This window comes from Hypanus sabinus, chromosome 5, assembly GCF_030144855.1.
Source record: "Hypanus sabinus isolate sHypSab1 chromosome 5, sHypSab1.hap1, whole genome shotgun sequence".
NCBI classification, from domain to species: domain Eukaryota; kingdom Metazoa; phylum Chordata; class Chondrichthyes; order Myliobatiformes; family Dasyatidae; genus Hypanus; species Hypanus sabinus.
The window spans coordinates 184,018,149-184,036,571 of NC_082710.1; the positions used below are offsets into that span (position 1 = coordinate 184,018,149).

General features: G+C 50.3%; 1 protein-coding gene across 1 annotated transcript in view; it reads right to left on the bottom strand.

Moving 5' to 3' along the window:
* The window catches only part of LOC132394864 (uncharacterized), a 109,898-nt gene that overhangs the window by 59,131 nt on the left and 32,344 nt on the right, over positions 1 to 18,423 (bottom strand). The window contains exons 4-6 of the mRNA XM_059971272.1: positions 8,750 to 8,772; positions 8,275 to 8,553; positions 2,131 to 2,337 (exon numbers count right to left, since the gene is read on the bottom strand). Of these exons, the coding sequence (XP_059827255.1) occupies positions 2,131 to 2,337; positions 8,275 to 8,553; positions 8,750 to 8,772 (509 nt within the window). The remainder of the gene's footprint in view (positions 1 to 2,130; positions 2,338 to 8,274; positions 8,554 to 8,749; positions 8,773 to 18,423) is intronic.

An 18,423-nucleotide genomic window follows, 5' to 3' on the forward strand; every position in this document is an offset into this window, starting at 1 on the left:
CCCAGTCTGGGAGTGTGGGTAATTTGGCCCAGACTGGATGCAGAGTGTGGTTGTTGGTCAGACTGAGAGTTCCGTGTGGCCCAGCCTGGGAGTGTGGGTAAGTTGGCCCAGACTGGATGCAGAGTGTGGGTTGTTGGTCAGACTGAGAGTTCCGTGTGGCCCAGCCTGGGAGTGTGGGTAATTTGGCCCAGACTGGATGCAGAGTGTGGGTTGTTGGTCAGACTGAGAGTTCCGTGTGGCCCAGCCTGGGAGTGTGGGTAATTTGGCCCAGACTGGATGCAGAGTTTGGGTTGTTGGTCAGACTGAGAGTTCCGTGTGGCCCAGCCTGGGAGTGTGGGTAAGTTGGCCCAGACTGGATGCAGAGTGTGGGTTGTTGGTCAGACTGAGAGTTCCGTGTGGCCCAGCCTAGCCGCAGAACATTCCGAGGGCTGAGAAACCATTTCGAAGAAGCCCAAGCGTTCAGGTGGAATGATCTTTCTTTAATGCCGTGCAGTCTAGGACAGAGAAGAATTCTCTTGTTAGATAAAGCATCAGATTTTCTACTGTGCACACTAATTCTGACACTTAATTTTCAAGATGAAATACAGTTTTGTGAAAAGTATAAACAGCCCACGTGGCATGCTTATAGCAGCTTTCACTGTGTTTCTGCGGCCATGCTGACTGTACGGAGATCACGGTAGTGTAGCGGGCAGAGTAATGCTTTACAGCGTCAGCCGGAGACATGATTCAGTTCCCGCCACGCTCTGTGGGCAGTTCGTGCATTCTCCCTGTGACCATGTGGAACACAAGCATGGTGCCTGCAATATCTGTTTAACAACAGGCTAAGCTTTTAAAGCATCTGATACTCCCTATTCTCCTTCATAGTTGTGAAGTATTCCAGTCAGAATAAAACTAGAGGAAGGTTGAAGATATTTGCAAATAAGGTTAAAGAGTGTCATCTGGCTTTCACAGTGCTGGTGACCATTAGGCCATTTGGCCCATCAAATTGTGTTAGATTCCTTTTCACTCTCAGCCACAATCTCCTACCTTCAAGTCTTGACCAATCAAAAATCTATCAACCTCTGCCTTAAATACACATAAAGACTTGGCCTCCACAGCCAGCCGTGGCAACAAATTCCATGGATCCACCATTTTCCGGCGAAAGAAATTCCTCCTCATCTTCATTCTAAATGGACGCCCTTCTATTCTGAGGCTGTGTCCTCTGGTCTTAGATCCCTCTCCATAGGAAATATCCTCTCCACATCCACTCTATCAAGGCCTTTCAACATTCGATAGGTTTCAATCAGGTCTCCCCTCATTCTTCTGAGTAAGGGCCAAAATCCAATAAACACTCTTCATATGCAAGCCTTTCCTTTCAAACCTGGAATCATTTTCGTGAACCTCCTTTGACCCTTTCCCATGTCAATACATCTGTTCTAAGATAAGGAACCCAAAACTGCTCACAGTACTCCAAGTGAGGCCTCACTAATGCTTTATAAAGCCTAAATATTACATCCTGGCTTGTATCTTCTAGTCCTCTGGAAATGAATGCCAGCATCGCATTGGCTTTGCTCACCACTGACTCAACCCTCAAATTAGCCTTTAGGGAATCCTGCACGAGGACTCCCAAGTCACTTTGCACCTCAGGGTTTTGAATACTCTCTCCATTTAGAGAATGGAGCTCTTATTTCTTCTGCCAAAGTGCATGGCCATACGCGTCTGGCTCGCTCACGTCCAGCCTGACAGTGCAAGGTTTGTCCCAGAACTGCCGCAGGGTTTGAATTCTGCAGAAACTGAGGGACAGGGATTCTCAGTGACTGGAGGTGACTATTTCTGGTGAGAGGCACACTTGTGCAATGTTAATTGTCACTTCAGAGGGCTGTAAAGAGTCAGACAGTAGTGCAGAGTGAAACATGTGGGCAGCAGATGTCCATCTGCAACGAGCAGACTGATGGTCACTGTACCTTTCACCATTGCTTAGGGTGGGTTTTGAACATATCCACTGATTGACATCCAGTGAAATGAGTCGTTCACCTCTTAAATCAAAGCAGCCCACAAGTTTCACCAACGTTCCAGCACCAAACCAGCTGCCTGACAGACAGCAGCGGGAATTGAACCCCGGTCACCGGCGATGTAGCGTGTTACACTGACTGCTCCAGCACTGTGCCACCCTGGAGCATGGGTAGCTGAGGTGTGACTGGCAGAGTCACCCGGAGAAGGAGACTGGTCTCCGCCACGGGAGGAGTACCTGGGTGGATGATGTCTTTCACGTGTCTCCACACTCTGTACTGAGTGGGTCCTTGGAAAGCTCCCAGGGGCAGGCTGCCCTCGACTATCTTTGGGTAGTACTCTTCCTCGCTGGCAACAGAAATATGGCATAATTAACAGAAATACTTAATTGTTTCTGCATTGAGCGTGAATGTCAGACATGGGCATTCACATTGCGCACAGTCAGTTTAAAGTTCAAAGTAAGTTTATCATCAAAATACATATATGTCACCAAGAGCAGCCCTGAGATTCATTGTCCTGTGGGCACACGCAGTGAGGGCAAAGCAGCGCAGTAGAAAGACCACACACCAGATGGACAAGCACCCAATGTGTAAAAAACAACAAACCCAAAATACAAAGAAGAATAAAAGATAGTAATGATAATAATAATAATAAATAAACAATAAATATCTATAAGAATACGTTATAAAGTCCTTAAGAGTGGCTGCAGCACTTAGTGTGTGTTTTGTTCCAATGTGATGCCCTGACTCTCACCACCCTCTGAGTGAAGAGCTGCCTCCTCATCTTCCCCTTAAATGTTTCACCTTTCACCCTTAACCTATGACCTCTTGTCAATTCTCACCCAACCTCAGTGACAAAGCATTTACCCTATCTCTGCCTCTCATAGGGCTGGCGGGCTGTTTCTGACTGAGCAGCGACAGTACCTGCATGGAAGAAAGGCCTAGCACTCTGCTTCTGAATCTTGCCGACAAAACCCAAGTGGACAACCACCCTATCCATAGGGTGGCCGTGAGCCGCCAATGACTCAACAACATACCCTTCATAATCTTGTACAACTCTATCAAATCTCCTCTCAATCTTCCACATTTCAGTCCTAACCTTTCCCTATAACTCGGGTCCTCAAGTCTTGGCAACACCCTCGTGAATTCCCTGTGGACTCCTCCAATCTCATTGACATCTTACCGTAGGTAGGTTAGGACTCACAATGTCTCAGACAACTTCAACATAACATACCAACCCCTGTACTCAATACTTAGATTTATGAAGGCCAATGAGCCAAAAGCTTTCTTTACGACCCTGTCTACCTGTGGCACCACTTTCCATGAATTATGGATCTTAGTCCTACCTGGGTTTGTCCTCCCAAAGTGTAACAGACAGACAGACATTCTTTATTGATCCTGAGGGAAATTGGGTTTTGTTACAGTCACACCAAACAAAAATAGTGTAGAAATATAGCAATATAAAACCATAAATAATAAATAAATTATGCCAAGTGGAGGGAGTCTGAGGGAGGAGTTGTAAAGTTTGATGGTCACAGGCAGGAATGACTTCCTATGTCACTCAGTGTTACATCTCGGTGGAATGAGTCTCTGGCTGAATGTACTCCTGTGCCTAACCAGTACATTATGGAGTGGATGGGAGTCGTTGTCCAAGATGGCATGCAACTTGGACAGCATCCTCTTTTCAGACACCACCGTCAGAGAGTCCAGTTCCACGCCCACAACATCACTGGTTTTACGAATGAGTTTGTTGATTCTGTTGGTGTCTGCTACCCTCAGCCTGCTGCCCCAGCACACAACAGCAATCATGATAGCACTGGCCACCACAGCCTCGTAGAACATCCTCAGCATCGTCCGGCAGATGTTAAAGGACCTCAGTCTCCTCAGGAAGTAGAGACGGCTCTGACCCTTCTTGTAGACGGCCTCAGTGTTCTTCCACCATCTTTGTTCTTTGACATGTCACACTGGTCTGCATTAAATTCCACCCGACATTCACAGCCTGTTTTCCCATTAGAGAGGGCAGAGGAGTGAGCCCTCCTGTCCAGTTAATTGTCTGCCGGACTGCCACCCCCTCCCTGGTGTCTGTCCCATCGGTGTTTGACGAGCATAGCTCACGCCCTGCATTGCTGTGTCTACTTATTTACTATAGCACAGTGGGAGTCCATTGACCTCCCTGTTGAGCTGTCCCATCTGCCCCAGTTCTCAACTGGTGATTTCCCTGTGTCAGGGAATTTATTCCCTCGTGGGCGTCCAGCAAACTGCAGAGTTTACAGGGTCCGTTCAAACTGTCCGCATGTCCTTGCGGTGTGTAAGTGTCCAGCACACTCCGAAGAAGGGATGTGACGCACACACAATGCTGGAGGGTCTCAGCAGGTCAGGCAGTGTCTAAGGAAATGAAAAAAGGAATGTCTAAGGCCGAGACCCTTCATCAGGACTGGAGAGGAAGGTGGGGAGAGGGGAAGGAGGCTGGTTAGAGGGTGATAGGTGAAGCCAGGGGGGTGGGAAAGGTAAAGGGCTGCAGAGGAAGGAATCTGATCGGGGAGGAGAGTGGACCATGGGAGAAAGGGACGGAGGAGGGGACCCAGGGAGAGGTAGGTGATCAGTGGTAAGCGGCCAGAGTGGGGAATAGAAGAAGAAGGGAGGCGGAGGGTTTTTTTTAACCAGGAGGAGAAATCTGAAGATGTGTTGGTACTGGCGAAGGTCCAGAGGAGGCTTACGAGAATAGTCCCAGGAAAGAAAGGGTTAAAGTATGAGGAGGTTTCGGTGGCCCCGCCTGTACTCACTAGTTTAGAAGAATGGGGGGGGGGGTCTCAGTGAAACCTAATGAATATTGAAAGCCCCAGACAGTGGATGTGGAGATAACATTTCCTGTGGCGGGGAGTCTGGGACCAGAGGGCACAGCCTCAGAATAGAGGGACGTCCATTTAGAACAGAGATGAGAAGGAATTTCATCACCCAGAGATGGTGAGTCTGTGGAGGTCAAGCGCTGGCTGCACTTAAAGTGAGGTTGAATGGTATTTACTTAGTCAGGATATCAAAGGTTACAGGAGAATGGGATTGGGATGGACAATAAATTGCCCATGATAGAATGACAGCAGTCTCAATGGGCCGAACGGCCTATGTCTGTATGTCTTATTTTCCTATGGTGTAAAGGAAACCTTCAATGGGAGAACAGTAACTGCTCCCAGGGTAGGCAGCAGCACTCCCCGATACACTCGCAGGCCTAGGAATTAATTCAATGATCCGAGAAACCCAGCCACATATTTCACACGTTTACCATATTTTCAGACTCCTTTCCAGCTATTGCAAACTCCAGCCCTCCTCCTCCGGGTACCCATTCATCAGCTTTTCTCAACCAATACCACAGACATCCCAACCCTCCCGGAAGTTCCGGCAGTCTCCCGCATATTGATAGCGGCTCCCTGACACCCGCAAATTATATACAATATCCCAATATAACAAACTCGATTTTTTGTGAGCAAGCGAGCAAGAGAAAGAGAGAGAGAGAAAGGGGGAGACAGAGAGAGAAAGGGGGAGACAGAGAGAGAAAGACAGAGAGAGAGACAGACAGACAGACAGAGGGGGGAGAGAGAGGGAGACAGAGAGAGAGGGGGAGACAGAGAGAGACTGACAGAGAGATCGACAGGGCAGAGTGTTCCATAAAAACGAACCTCACCCCAGACTACACCAAAGTGTACCCCTGCCTAATACGGGTCAAAAATAATGACAGTGTTGCTGGCTGCACTGTTTGCAACAGTGACTTTTCTATTGCTCATGGTGGGTTAAAATGTAAAAGACATGTTGAGGTGAGTTTAACAGGCATCCATTAGCATAGCTAACGTGATTTAAACTAGCTGGCTAGCTGCTAGTGAGCTACTCCATTGCAGACATCCCACCTCTCCCGGGAGTCTCCCGTAAATTGATGATGCTACCTCCCTGAAATGAGTTTTTGTAGGGCGGAATGTCTGATACAACAACCCTTGTCATTCAGTCTCTCTGAGTCTTCAGCCTGTCACAGGCCTTTCCTTCCCTTCCCTCCATCCCTTGTCATTCAGCCTATCACAGACCTTTTCTCCTCTTCCCTCCGTCCCTTGTCATTCAGCCTATCACAGGCCTTTCCTCCCCTCTCCTCCATCCCTTGTCATTCAGCCTATCACAGACCTTTTCTCCTCTTCCCTCCGTCCCTTGTCATTCAGCCTATCACAGGCCTTTCCTCCCCTCTCCTCCATCCCTTGTCATTCAGCCTATCACAGGCCTTTCCTCCCCTCTCCTCCATCCCTTGTCATTCAGCCTATCACAGGCCTTTCCTCCCCTCTCCTCCATCCCTTGTCATTCAGCCTATCACAGGCCTTTCCTCCCCTCTCCTCCATCCCTTGTCATTCAGCCTATCACAGGCCTTTCCTCCCCTCTCCTCCATCCCTTGTCATTCAGCCTATCACAGGCCTTTCCTCCCCTCTCCTCCATCCCTTGCACTTTCTGCTTTTCTCATTTCTGAGCAGACATTCTCTATCAACAGACTGGGTTGTTGGGTTGTTTTCTCTGGAGTGGTGGGGGCTCAGGGGAGAGGTGAGAGAGGTTTCTGTGATTATGAAAGGCCTTGTTAGAGTAGACAGTCAGTTTCTTCTTCCCTGCATTGAAATGTCTAACAGCAGAGGGCATGACTTGGGGCATGCAATTGGGGTCATTTCAAAGGACACCTGAGGGACACAGGCAAAATGCTGCAGGAACTCAGCAGGGCAGGCAGCATCTGTGGAAAAGAGTACAGTCAACGCTTCAGGATGAAACCCTTCAGCAGGACTGGAGGAAAAAAGGGATGAGGAGTAGATTTGAAAGGTGGGGGAGAGGAGAGAGAAATGCAAGGTGACAGGTGAAACCTGAAGGGGGAGGGATGAAGCAAAGAGCTGGGAAGTTGATTGTTGAAAGAGACAGAAGGCGGTGGAAGAAAGAAAAAGGGGGAAGGGAGGAGCACCAGAGGGAGGTAATGGACGGGCAAGGAGATAACATGAGAGAGGGAAAAAGGGATGGGAAATGGTGAGGGGGGAGGCATCACTGAAAGTTTGAGAAATCAATGTTCATGCCATCAGGTTGGAGGCTACCCAGATGGAATATAAGGTGTTGTTCCTCCAGCCTCAGTGTAGCCTTATCCCAACAGCGGAGGAGGCCATGGATTGGAATGAGAATGGGAAGTGGAATTAAAATGGGTGGCCACTGGGAGGTCCTGCCTTTTCTGGTGGATGCTCAGTGAAGTGGTCTCCCGACGGGTCTCACCGATATACAATAGGCCACACCGGGGGTCACCGAACACAGTAAATGACCACAATGGACTCACAGGCGAAGTGCCACCTCACCTGGAAGGACTGTTTGGGGTCCTGAATGGTAGTGAGGGAGGAGGTGTAGGGGCAGGTGTAGAACTTGTTCCACTTGCAAGGATAAGAGCCAGGAGGATCCGTGGGGAGGGGCAAATGGACAAGGGAATCATGCAGGGAGCGATCCCTGTGGAAAGCAGAAATGGGGGCCCAACACCAAACACATCTTTCCCTCCCCTTACTTTCTGTGAGTCTGTCTATCAGCCTCTTGAGTCTTACCATCGAAGCCTCTCATCATCTTGGACACCTCCATCAAGTCAACCCTTGTCTTCCTTTGCTCCAAAGAGAAAAAGCCCTCGCTCACTCAACCTTTCCTCATAATCCAAACATCATCCTGGTAAATCACCTCTGCACCCTCTCGAAAGCTTCCACATCCTTCATATAAAGGGGTGACCAGAACTGAACACAATATTCCAAGTGTGGTCTTACCGGAGTTTTATAGAAATGCAACATTACCTCGCGTTCCCCGATTAATGAGATCCAACAGACCTTAGGCCTCTTTACCACTCTTTCAACTTCGTGGGGCTGTGGTCATGGACCCTAGGATCCCTCATTTCCTCCCTGTATCTGCTTTCAAGTTCGACGTTCCAAAGCGAATCACTTTTCCTGATAGAACTCCAGCTGCCACTCCTCAGCCCAGGCCTGCATCCTGTCAATGACCCAGTGAAACCCGTGACAACCTTCGACACTGTCCACAACCCCACTGACAGAGGGAACAGCAGCGACGACTGCTGTACACAGACAACCAGAGGCAGGGGTCCTGATAATGGGTCTCAACCCAAAGTTCTGACTGTGTCTTCCCCTCCAGCATTCTGAGCAGAGCCACGCATTGTATGACAGCAACTGGGGCGTGAGAGAGATCCAGGGAGGGGTATCTCCTCTGGTGAGGGGCCTGTCATGTCAGTACTGGGGCAGCTCACTCACTTTTGTTCCCCACTGGACACTCGGCACCATTGAAGCTCCAAGTAGCTGTTTGCACGTGACAGCGGCCACACCACTTCGACAGGTGGGCCAGACCAGGCGAGGGCAGCCGGTGCCCCAGTGAGGCAGAGAAACACCTGTCCAGGCAGGCGAAGACGGCTTCAGCGGACTGGGCAGGTGAGATCTTCAAGGAGATCCGACAGCGAGGAATGCGGTTCAGCAAAGTTTTGCAGAGAGCGAAGTTCATGACAAGGAACAGAAGACGCCATGATCGTCCACTACAATCAGGCAAAACCACATTTGTGACAACTACTGGTATCACGGGACCCAGGTTGAGAGAGTGGAACTAAGCCATTTTAAAGTGCTTCGGCGCAGGTTTCCTGAACTTTTTGGATATAACAGACAACCAACCATAACAATAATCGCTTCAATGTACCATGTTCAAAAGTAGCTGTGCTGAAGAATACAACGTACCTTCGATCCTGAGAAGTATAATCCTGAAACAGATAAAGTACAACAATTATGTAGAACATAGCTGTACCTATTCTGAGACAGTCTAAACATCTGTACTGTGCAGAACTAGTCTAAACATCTGTACTGTGCAGAACCAGTCTAAACACCTGTACTGCGCTGAACCAGTGTAAACAGCTGTACTGCACTGTAACAGTCTAAACACCTGTACTGTACTGAACCAGTGTAAACACCTGTACTGTGCTGAACCAGTGTAAACACCTGTACTGTACTGAACCAGTCTAAACACCTGTACTGTACAGAACCAGTGTAAACACCTGTACTGTGCTGAACCAGTGTAAACACCTGTACTGTGCTGAACCAGTGTAAACATCTGTACTGTACTGAACCAGTGTAAACACCTGTACTGTACTGAACCAGTGTAAACATCTGTACTGTACTGAACCAGAGTAAACACCTGTACTGTGCTGAACCAGTGTAAACACCTGTACTGTACTGTAACAGTCTAAACACCTGTACTGTACTGAACCAGTGTAAACACCTGTACTGTGCTGAACCAGTGTAAACACCTGTACCGTGCTGAACCAGTGTAAACACCTGTACTGTACTGAACCAGTCTAAACACCTGTACTGTACTGAACCAGTGTAAACACCTGTACTGTACTGAACCAGTGTAAACACCTGTACTGTGCTGAACCAGTGTAAACACCTGTACTGTGCTGAACCAGTGTAAACAGCTGTACTGCACTGTAACAGTCTAAACACCTGTACTGTGCTGAACCAGAGTAAACACCTGTACTGTGCTGAACCAGTGTAAACAGCTGTACTGCACTGTAACAGTCTAAACACCTGTACTGTGCTGAACCAGTGTAAACACCTGTACTGTGCTGAACCAGTGTAAACAGCTGTACTGCACTGTAACAGTCTAAACACCTGTACTGTGCTGAACCAGAGTAAACACCTGTACTGTACTGAACCAGAGTAAACACCTGTACTGTACTGAACCAGTGTAAACACCTGTACTGTGCTGAACCAGTGTAAACACCTGTACTGTGCTGAACCAGTGTAAACACCTGTACTGTACTGAACCAGAGTAAACACCTGTACTGTGCTGAACCAGTGTAAACACCTGTACTGTACTGAACCAGAGTAAACACCTGTACTGTACTGAACCAGTGTAAACACCTGTACTGTGCTGAACCAGTGTAAACACCAGTACTGTGCTGAACCAGTGTAAACACCTGTACTGTGCTGAACCAGTGTAAACACCTGTACTGTACTGAACCAGAGTAAACACCTGTACTGTACTGAACCAGAGTAAACACCTGTACTGTGCTGAACCAGAGTAAACACCTGTACTGTGCTGAACCAGTGTAAACACCTGTACTGTGCTGAACCAGTGTAAACACCTGTACTGTGCTGAACCAGAGTAAACACCTGTACTGTGCTGAACCAGAGTAAACACCTGTACTGTGCTGAACCAGAGTAAACACCTGTACTGTGCTGAACCAGTCTAAACACCTGTACTGTGCTGAACCAGTGTAAACACCTGTACTGTGCTGAACCAGAGTAAACACCTGTACTGTGCTGAACCAGAGTAAACACCTGTACTGTGCTGAACCAGTGTAAACACCTGTACTGTGCTGAACCAGAGTAAACACCTGTACTGTGCTGAACCAGTGTAAACACCTGTACTGTGCTGAACCAGAGTAAACACCTGTACTGTGCTGAACCAGAGTAAACACCTGTACTGTGCTGAACCAGAGTAAACACCTGTACTGTGCTGAACCAGTCTAAACACCTGTACTGTGCTGAACCAGTGTAAACACCTGTACTGTGCTGAACCAGAGTAAACACCTGTACTGTGCTGAACCAGAGTAAACACCTGTACTGTGCTGAACCAGTGTAAACACCTGTACTGTGCTGAACCAGAGTAAACACCTGTACTGTGCTGAACCAGTGTAAACACCTGTACTGTGCTGAACCAGAGTAAACGCCTGTACTGTGCTGAACCAGTGTAAACGCCTGTACTGTGCTGAACCAGTCTAAACGCCTGTACTGTGCTGAACCAGTGTAAACACCTGTACTGTGCTGAACCAGAGTAAACGCCTGTACTGTGCTGAACCAGTGTAAACGCCTGTACTGTGCTGAACCAGTCTAAACACCTGTACTGTGCTGAACCAGTGTAAACACCTGTACTGTGCTGAACCAGTGTAAACACCTGTACTGTGCTGAACCAGTGTAAACATCTGTACTGTGCTGAACCAGAGTAAACACCTGTACTGCACTGAACCAGTGTAAACATCTGTACTGTACTGAACCAGAGTAAACACCTGTACTGCACTGAAACAGTCTGAACACCTGTACTGCACTGAAACAGACTAAACACCTGTACTGTACTGAAACAGTCTAAACACATGTACTGCGCTGAACCAGTGTAAACGCCTGTACTGTGCTGAACCAGAGTAAACACCTGTACTGTGCTGAACCAGTGTAAACACCTGTACTGTGCTGAACCAGTGTAAACACCTGTACTGTGCTGAACCAGTGTAAACACCTGTACTGTGCTGAACCAGTGTAAACACCTGTACTGTGCTGAACCAGTGTAAACACCTGTACTGTGCTGAACCAGTGTAAACATCTGTACTGTACAGAACCAGTGTAAACACCTGTACTGTGCTGAACCAGTGTAAACATCTGAATTGTGCTGAACCAGAGTAAACACCTGTACTGTACTGAACCAGAGTAAACACCTGTACTGTGCTGAACCAGTGTAAACACCTGTACTGTGCTGAACCAGTGTAAACACCTGTACTGTGCTGAACCAGTGTAAACATCTGTACTGTGCTGAACCAGTGTAAACACCTGTACTGTGCTGAACCAGTGTAAACATCTGTACTGTGCTGAACCAGTGTAAACACCTGTACTGTGCTGAACCAGTGTAAACACCTGTACTGTGCTGAACCAGTGTAAACACCTGTACTGTGCTGAACCAGTGTAAACACCTGTACTGTGCTGAACCAGTGTAAACATCTGTACTGTACAGAACCAGTGTAAACACCTGTACTGTGCTGAACCAGTGTAAACATCTGAATTGTGCTGAACCAGAGTAAACACCTGTACTGTACTGAACCAGAGTAAACACCTGTACTGTGCTGAACCAGTGTAAACACCTGTACTGTGCTGAACCAGAGTAAACACCTGTACTGTGCTGAACCAGTGTAAACACCTGTACTGTGCTGAACCAGTGTAAACACCTGTACTGTGCTGAACCAGTGTAAACACCTGTACTGTACAGAACCAGAGTAAACACCTGTACTGTGCTGAACCAGTGTAAACATCTGTACTGTGCTGAACTAGTGTAAACACCTGTACTGTGCTGAACCAGTGTAAACACCTGTACTGTGCTGAACCAGAGTAAACACCTGTACTGTGCTGAACCAGAGTAAACACCTGTACTGTGCTGAACCAGAGTAAACACCTGTACTGTGCTGAACCAGAGTAAACACCTGTACTGCGCTGAACCAGTGTAAACACCTGTACTGTGCTGAACCAGTGTAAACATCTGTACTGTGCTGAACCAGTGTAAACATCTGTACTGTGCTGAACCAGTGTAAACACCTGTACTGTACTGAACCAGTGTAAACACCTGTACTGTACTGAACCAGAGTAAACACCTGTACTGTGCTGAACCAGTGTAAACACCTGTACTGTGCTGAACCAGTGTAAACACCTGTACTGTGCTGAACCAGTGTAAACACCTGTACTGTGCTGAACCAGAGTAAACACCTGTACTGTGCTGAACCAGTGTAAACACCTGTACTGTGCTGAACCAGAGTAAACACCTGTACTGCGCTGAACCAGTGTAAACACCTGTACTGTGCTGAACCAGAGTAAACATCTGTACTGTACAGAACCAGTGTAAACATCTGTACTGTGCTGAACCAGTGTAAACACCTGTACTGTGCTGAACCAGTGTAAACACCTGTACTGTGCTGAACCAGTGTAAACACCTGTACTGTACAGAACCAGTGTAAACACCTGTACTGTACTGAACCAGAGTAAACACCTGTACTGTGCTGAACCAGTGTAAACACCTGTACTGTGCTGAACCAGAGTAAACATCTGTACTGTACTGAACCAGTGTAAACACCTGTACTGTGCTGAACCAGAGTAAACATCTGTACTGTACTGAACCAGAGTAAACATCTGTACTGTGCTGAACCACAGTAAACATCTGTACTGTACAGAACCAGTGTATGCTACATCTCCTTGTGGGAGAGAAGAATAAAAACACAAGTTTGGAAATATGTTGATTTGCAGCAGCTGTCTACAATAAAAAACAACTAAGTTATAACATTGGCCATCACAATGTGACGTGCAGCAATACATTGCAATGCATATATGTTTAAAAAAGTTAACTTACAGTGAGAAATATATGTAGAAGCTAAATTAAGTTATTGTTTCCAAAAGAGAGTAAAAGAATTTGAATAGAAACAGTTATGTATTGTTTGTGGGTTTGTGGACCATTCAGAAATGTGGCGGTAGTGGAGGTGAAGAAGCTGCTCCTGAAATGCTTAGTGTGTGTCTTCAGGCTCTCATACTTCCTGCTTTGATATATCAGGCCAATTTTCTGACAAAGGTCTTTGATTGAAGTTAACAGAATCTCTCCTGACAAATTACACCAGGCTTGGCAGACTGCACCCAACATTTCTATACTTCCTTAAAAAAAGATCAAAAGGTAGATCTACAAGCCTCAAATGTGGATGATGAAAGCTAATGAAATGTAAGTGATGCAGTGTACAATGTCTAGGTGAAGTTGTTATTGAAGTACGTACTGTATATGTGACCATATACTAACTTGAGATGGATTTTCTTGCAGGCATTGTCCCGAAAATAAAGGAATACAATATAATGTATGAAAAACTATCATAAACAAAGACTGGCAAACTAACAATTTGCAAAAGAAGACATGAGGTGTAGAGTCGGTGAGTCTGTAGGTTGTGGAGTTGGGAGTTCAGGGTTGAGGTTAGTGAAGTCACCCATGCTGGTTTAAAGACTGATAATCGAGGGGTAATACCTGTTCCTGAACCTAGTCGTGTGGAACACGAGGCTCATGTACCTCCTGAACCTGGCGGTGTGAGATCTGAGGCTCCTGTACCTCCTGAACCTGGTGTGTGGGACCTGAGACTCCTGTACCTCCTGAAACTGGTGGTGTGGGAACTGAGGCTCCTGTACCTCCTGAACCTGGTGGTGTGGGACCCGAGGCTCCTGTTCCTCCTGAACCTGGTGATGTGCGACCTGAGGCCCCTGTACCTCCTGAACCTGGTGGTGTGGGACCTGAGGCTCCTATACCTCCTGAACCTGGTGGTGTGGGACCTGAGATTCCTGTACCTCCTGAACCTGGTGTGTGGGACCTGAAGCTCCTGTACCTCCTGAAACTGGTGGTGTGGGACCTAAGGCACCTGTACCTCCTGAACATGGTGTGTGGGACCCGAGGCTCCTGTACCTCCTGAACCTGGTGATGTGGGACCTGAAGCTCCTGTACCTCCTGAAACTGGTGGTGTGGGACCTAAGGCTCCTGTACCTCCTGAACCTGGTGGTGTGGGACCCGAGGCTCCTGTACCTCCTGAACCTGGTGGTGTGGGACCCGAGGCTCCTGTATCTCCTGAACCTGGTGGTGTGGGACCTGAGGCTCCTGTACCTCCTGAACCTGGTGATGTGGGACCTGAGGCTCCTGTACCTCCTGAACCTGGTGGTGTGGGACCTGAGGCTCCTGTACCTCCTGAAGCTGGTGTGTGGGACCTGAGGCTCCTGTACCTCCTTAACCTGGTGATGTGGGACCTGAGGCTCCTGTATCTCCTGAACCTGGTGGTGTGGGACACGAGGCTCCTGTACCTCCTGAACCTGGTAGTGTGGGACCTGAGGCTCCTGTACCTCCTGAACCTGGTACTGTGGGACCTGAGGCTCCTGTACCTCCTGAACCTGGTAGTGTGGGACCTGAGGCTCCTGTACCTCCTGAACCTGGTGTGTGGGACCTGAGGCTCCTGTACTTCCTGAACCTGGTGGTGTGGGACCTGAGACTCCTGTATCTCCTGAACCTGGTGGTGTGGGACCTGAGGCTCCTGTACCTCCTGAACGTGGTGTGTGGGACCTGAGGCTCCTGTACTTCATGAACCTGGTGGTGTGGGACCTGAGACTCCTGTATCTCCTGAACCTGGTGGTGTGGGACCTGAGCTCCTGTACCTCATGAACCTGGTGGTGTGGGACCTGAGGGTCTGAGGCTCCTGAACCTGCTGGTGTGGGACCCGAGGCTCCTGTTCCTCCTGAACGTGGTGTGTGGGACCTGAGGCTCCTGTACTTCCTGAACCTGGTAGTGTGGGACCTGAGGCTCCTGTACCTCCTGAAAGTGGTGTGTGGGACCTGAGGCTCCTGTACTTCCTGAACCTGGTGGTGTGGGACCTGAGACTCCTGTATCTCCTGAACCTGGTGGTGTGGGACCTGAGCTCCTGTACCTCATGAACCTGGTGGTGTGGGACCTGAGGGTCTGAGGCTCCTGAACCTGCTGGTGTGGGACCCGAGGCTCCTGTTCCTCCTGAACCTGGTGATGTGGGACCTGAGGCCCCTGTACTTCCTGAAACTGGTGGTGTGGGACCTGAGGCTCCTGTACCTCCTGAACCTGGTGGTGTGCGACCTGAGGCTCCTGTACCTCCTGAACCTGGTGGTGTGGGACCCGAGGCTCCTGTATCTCCTGAACCTGGGGGTGTGGGACCTGAGGCTCCGGTACCTCCTGAAGCTGGTGTGTGGGACGTGAGGCTCCTGTACCTCCTGAACCTGGTGGTGTGGGACCTGTGGCTCCTGTACCTCCTGAAGCTGATGTGTGGGACCTGAGGCTCCTGTACTTCCTGAACCTGGTGGTGTGGGACCTGAGGCTCCTGTACCTCCTGAAACTGGTGGTGTGGGACCTGAGGGTGTGAGGCTCCTGAACCTGCTGGTGTGGGACCCGAGGCTCCTGTTCCTCCTGAACCTGGTGGTGTGGGACCTGAGGGTCTGAGGCTCCTGAACCTGCTGGTGTGGGACCCGAGGCTCCTGTTCCTCCTGAACCTGGTGATGTGGGACCTGAGGCCCCTGTACTTCCTGAAACTGGTGGTGTGGGACCCGAGGCTCCTGTTCCTCCTGAACCTGGTGTGTGGGACCCGAGGCTCCTGTACCTCTTGAACCTGTTGTGTGGGACCTGAGGCTCCTGTACCTCCTGAAACTGGTGGTGTGGGACCTGATGCTCCTGTACCTCCTGAACCTGGTGGTGTGGGACCTGAGGCTCCTGTACCTCCTGAACCTGGTGGTGTGAGACTTGAGGCTCCTGTACCTCCTGAACCTGGTGGTGTGGGACCTGAGGCTCCTGTACCTCCTGAACCTGGTGGTGTGGGACCTGAGGCTCCTGTACCTCCTGAATCTGGTGGTGTGGGACATGAGGCTCCTGTACCTCCTGAACCTGGTGATGTGGGACCTGAGGCTCCTGTACCTCCTGAACCTGGTAGTGTGGGACTTGAGGCTCCTGTACCTCCTGAACCTGGTGGTGTGGGACCTGAGGTTCCTGTACCTCCTGAACCTGGTGGTGTGGGACCTGAGGCTCCTGTACCTCCTGAACCTGGTGATGTGGGACCTGAGGCCCCTGTACTTCCTGAAACTGGTGGTGTGGGACCTGAGGCTCCTGTACCTCCTGAACCTGGTGTGTGGGACCCGAGGCTCCTGTACTGCCTGAACCTGGTGATGTGGGACCTGAGACTCCTGTACTTCCTGAACCTGGTGGTGTGGGACCTGAGGCTCCTGTACCTCCTGAAGCTGATGTGTGGGACCTGAGGATCCTGTACTTCCTGAACCTGGTGGTGTGGGACCTGTGGCTCCTGTACCTCCTGAAGCTGATGTGTGGGACATGAGGCTCCTGTACCTCCTGAACCTGGTGGTGTGGGACACGAGGCTCCTGTACCTCCAGAACCTGGTGGTGTGGGACCTGAGACTCCTGTACCTCCTGAACCTGGTAGTGTGGGACCTGAGGCTCCTGTACCTCCTGAACCTGGTAGTGTGGGACCTGAGGCTCCTGCACCTCCTGAACCTGGTGGTGTGGGACCCGAGACTCCTGTATCTCCTGAACCTGGTGGTGTGGGACCTGAGGCTCCTGTACCTCCTGAACCTGGTGTGTGGGACCTGAGGCTCCTGTACCTCATGAACCTGGTGGTGTGGGACCTGAGGGTCTGAGGCTCCTGAACCTGCTGGTGTGGGACCCGAGGCTCCTGTTCCTCCTGAACCTGGTGATGTGGGACCTGAAGCTCCTGTACCTCCTGAACAGGTGGTGTGGGACCTAAGGCTCCTGTACCTCCTGAACCTGTTGGTGTGGGACCCGAGGCTCCTGTATCTCCTGAACCTGGTGGTGTGGGACCTGTGGCTCCTGTACCTCCTGAAGCTGATGTGTGGGACCTGAGGCTCCTGTACTTCCTGAACCTGGTGGTGTGGGACCTGAGGCTCCTGTACCTCCTGAAACTGGTGGTGTGGGACCTGAGGGTCTGAGGCTCCTGAACCTGCTGGTGTGGGACCCGAGGCTCCTGTTCCTCCTGAACCTGGTGGTGTGGGACCTGAGGGTCTGAGGCTCCTGAACCTGCTGGTGTGGGACCCGAGGCTCCTGTTCCTCCTGAACCTGCTGATGTGCGACCTGAGGCCCCTGTACTTCCTGAAACTGGTGGTGTGGGACCTGAGGCTCCTGTACCTCCTGAACCTGGTGTGTGGGACCCGAGGCTCCTGTACCTCCTGAAACTGGTGGTGTGGGACCTAAGGCTCCTGTACCTCCTGAACCTGTTGGTGTGGGACCCGAGGCTCCTGTATCTCCTGAACCTGGTGGTGTGGGACCTGTGGCTCCTGTACCTCCTGAAGCTGATGTGTGGGACCTGAGGCTCCTGTACTTCCTGAACCTGGTGGTGTGGGACCTGAGGCTCCTGTACCTCCTGAAACTGGTGGTGTGGGACCTGAGGGTCTGAGGCTCCTGAACCTGCTGGTGTGGGACCCGAGGCTCCTGTTCCTCCTGAACCTGGTGGTGTGGGACCTGAGGGTCTGAGGCTCCTGAACCTGCTGGTGTGGGACCCGAGGCTCCTGTTCCTCCTGAACCTGCTGATGTGCGACCTGAGGCCCCTGTACTTCCTGAAACTGGTGGTGTGGGACCTGAGGCTCCTGTACCTCCTGAACCTGGTGTGTGGGACCCGAGGCTCCTGTACCTCCTGAAACTGGTGGTGTGGGACCTGATGCTCCTGTACCTCCTGAACCTGGTGTTGTGGGACCTGATGCTCCTGTACCTCCTGAACCTGGTGGTGTGGGACCTGAAGCTCCTGTACCTCCTGAAACTGGTGGGGTGGGACCTGAGGCTCCTGTACCTCCTGAACCTGGTGGTGTGGGACCCGAGGCTCCTGTACCTCTTGAACCTGGTGTGTGGGACCTGAGGCTCCTGTACCTCCTGAAACTGGTGGTGTGGGACCTGATGCTCCTGTACCTCCTGAACCTGGTGGTGTGGGACCTGAGGCTCCTGTACCTCTTGAACCTGGTGTGTGGGACCTGAGGCTCCTGTACCTCCTGAAACTGGTGGTGTGGGACCTGAGGCTCCTGTACCTCCTGAACCTGGTGGTGTGGGACCT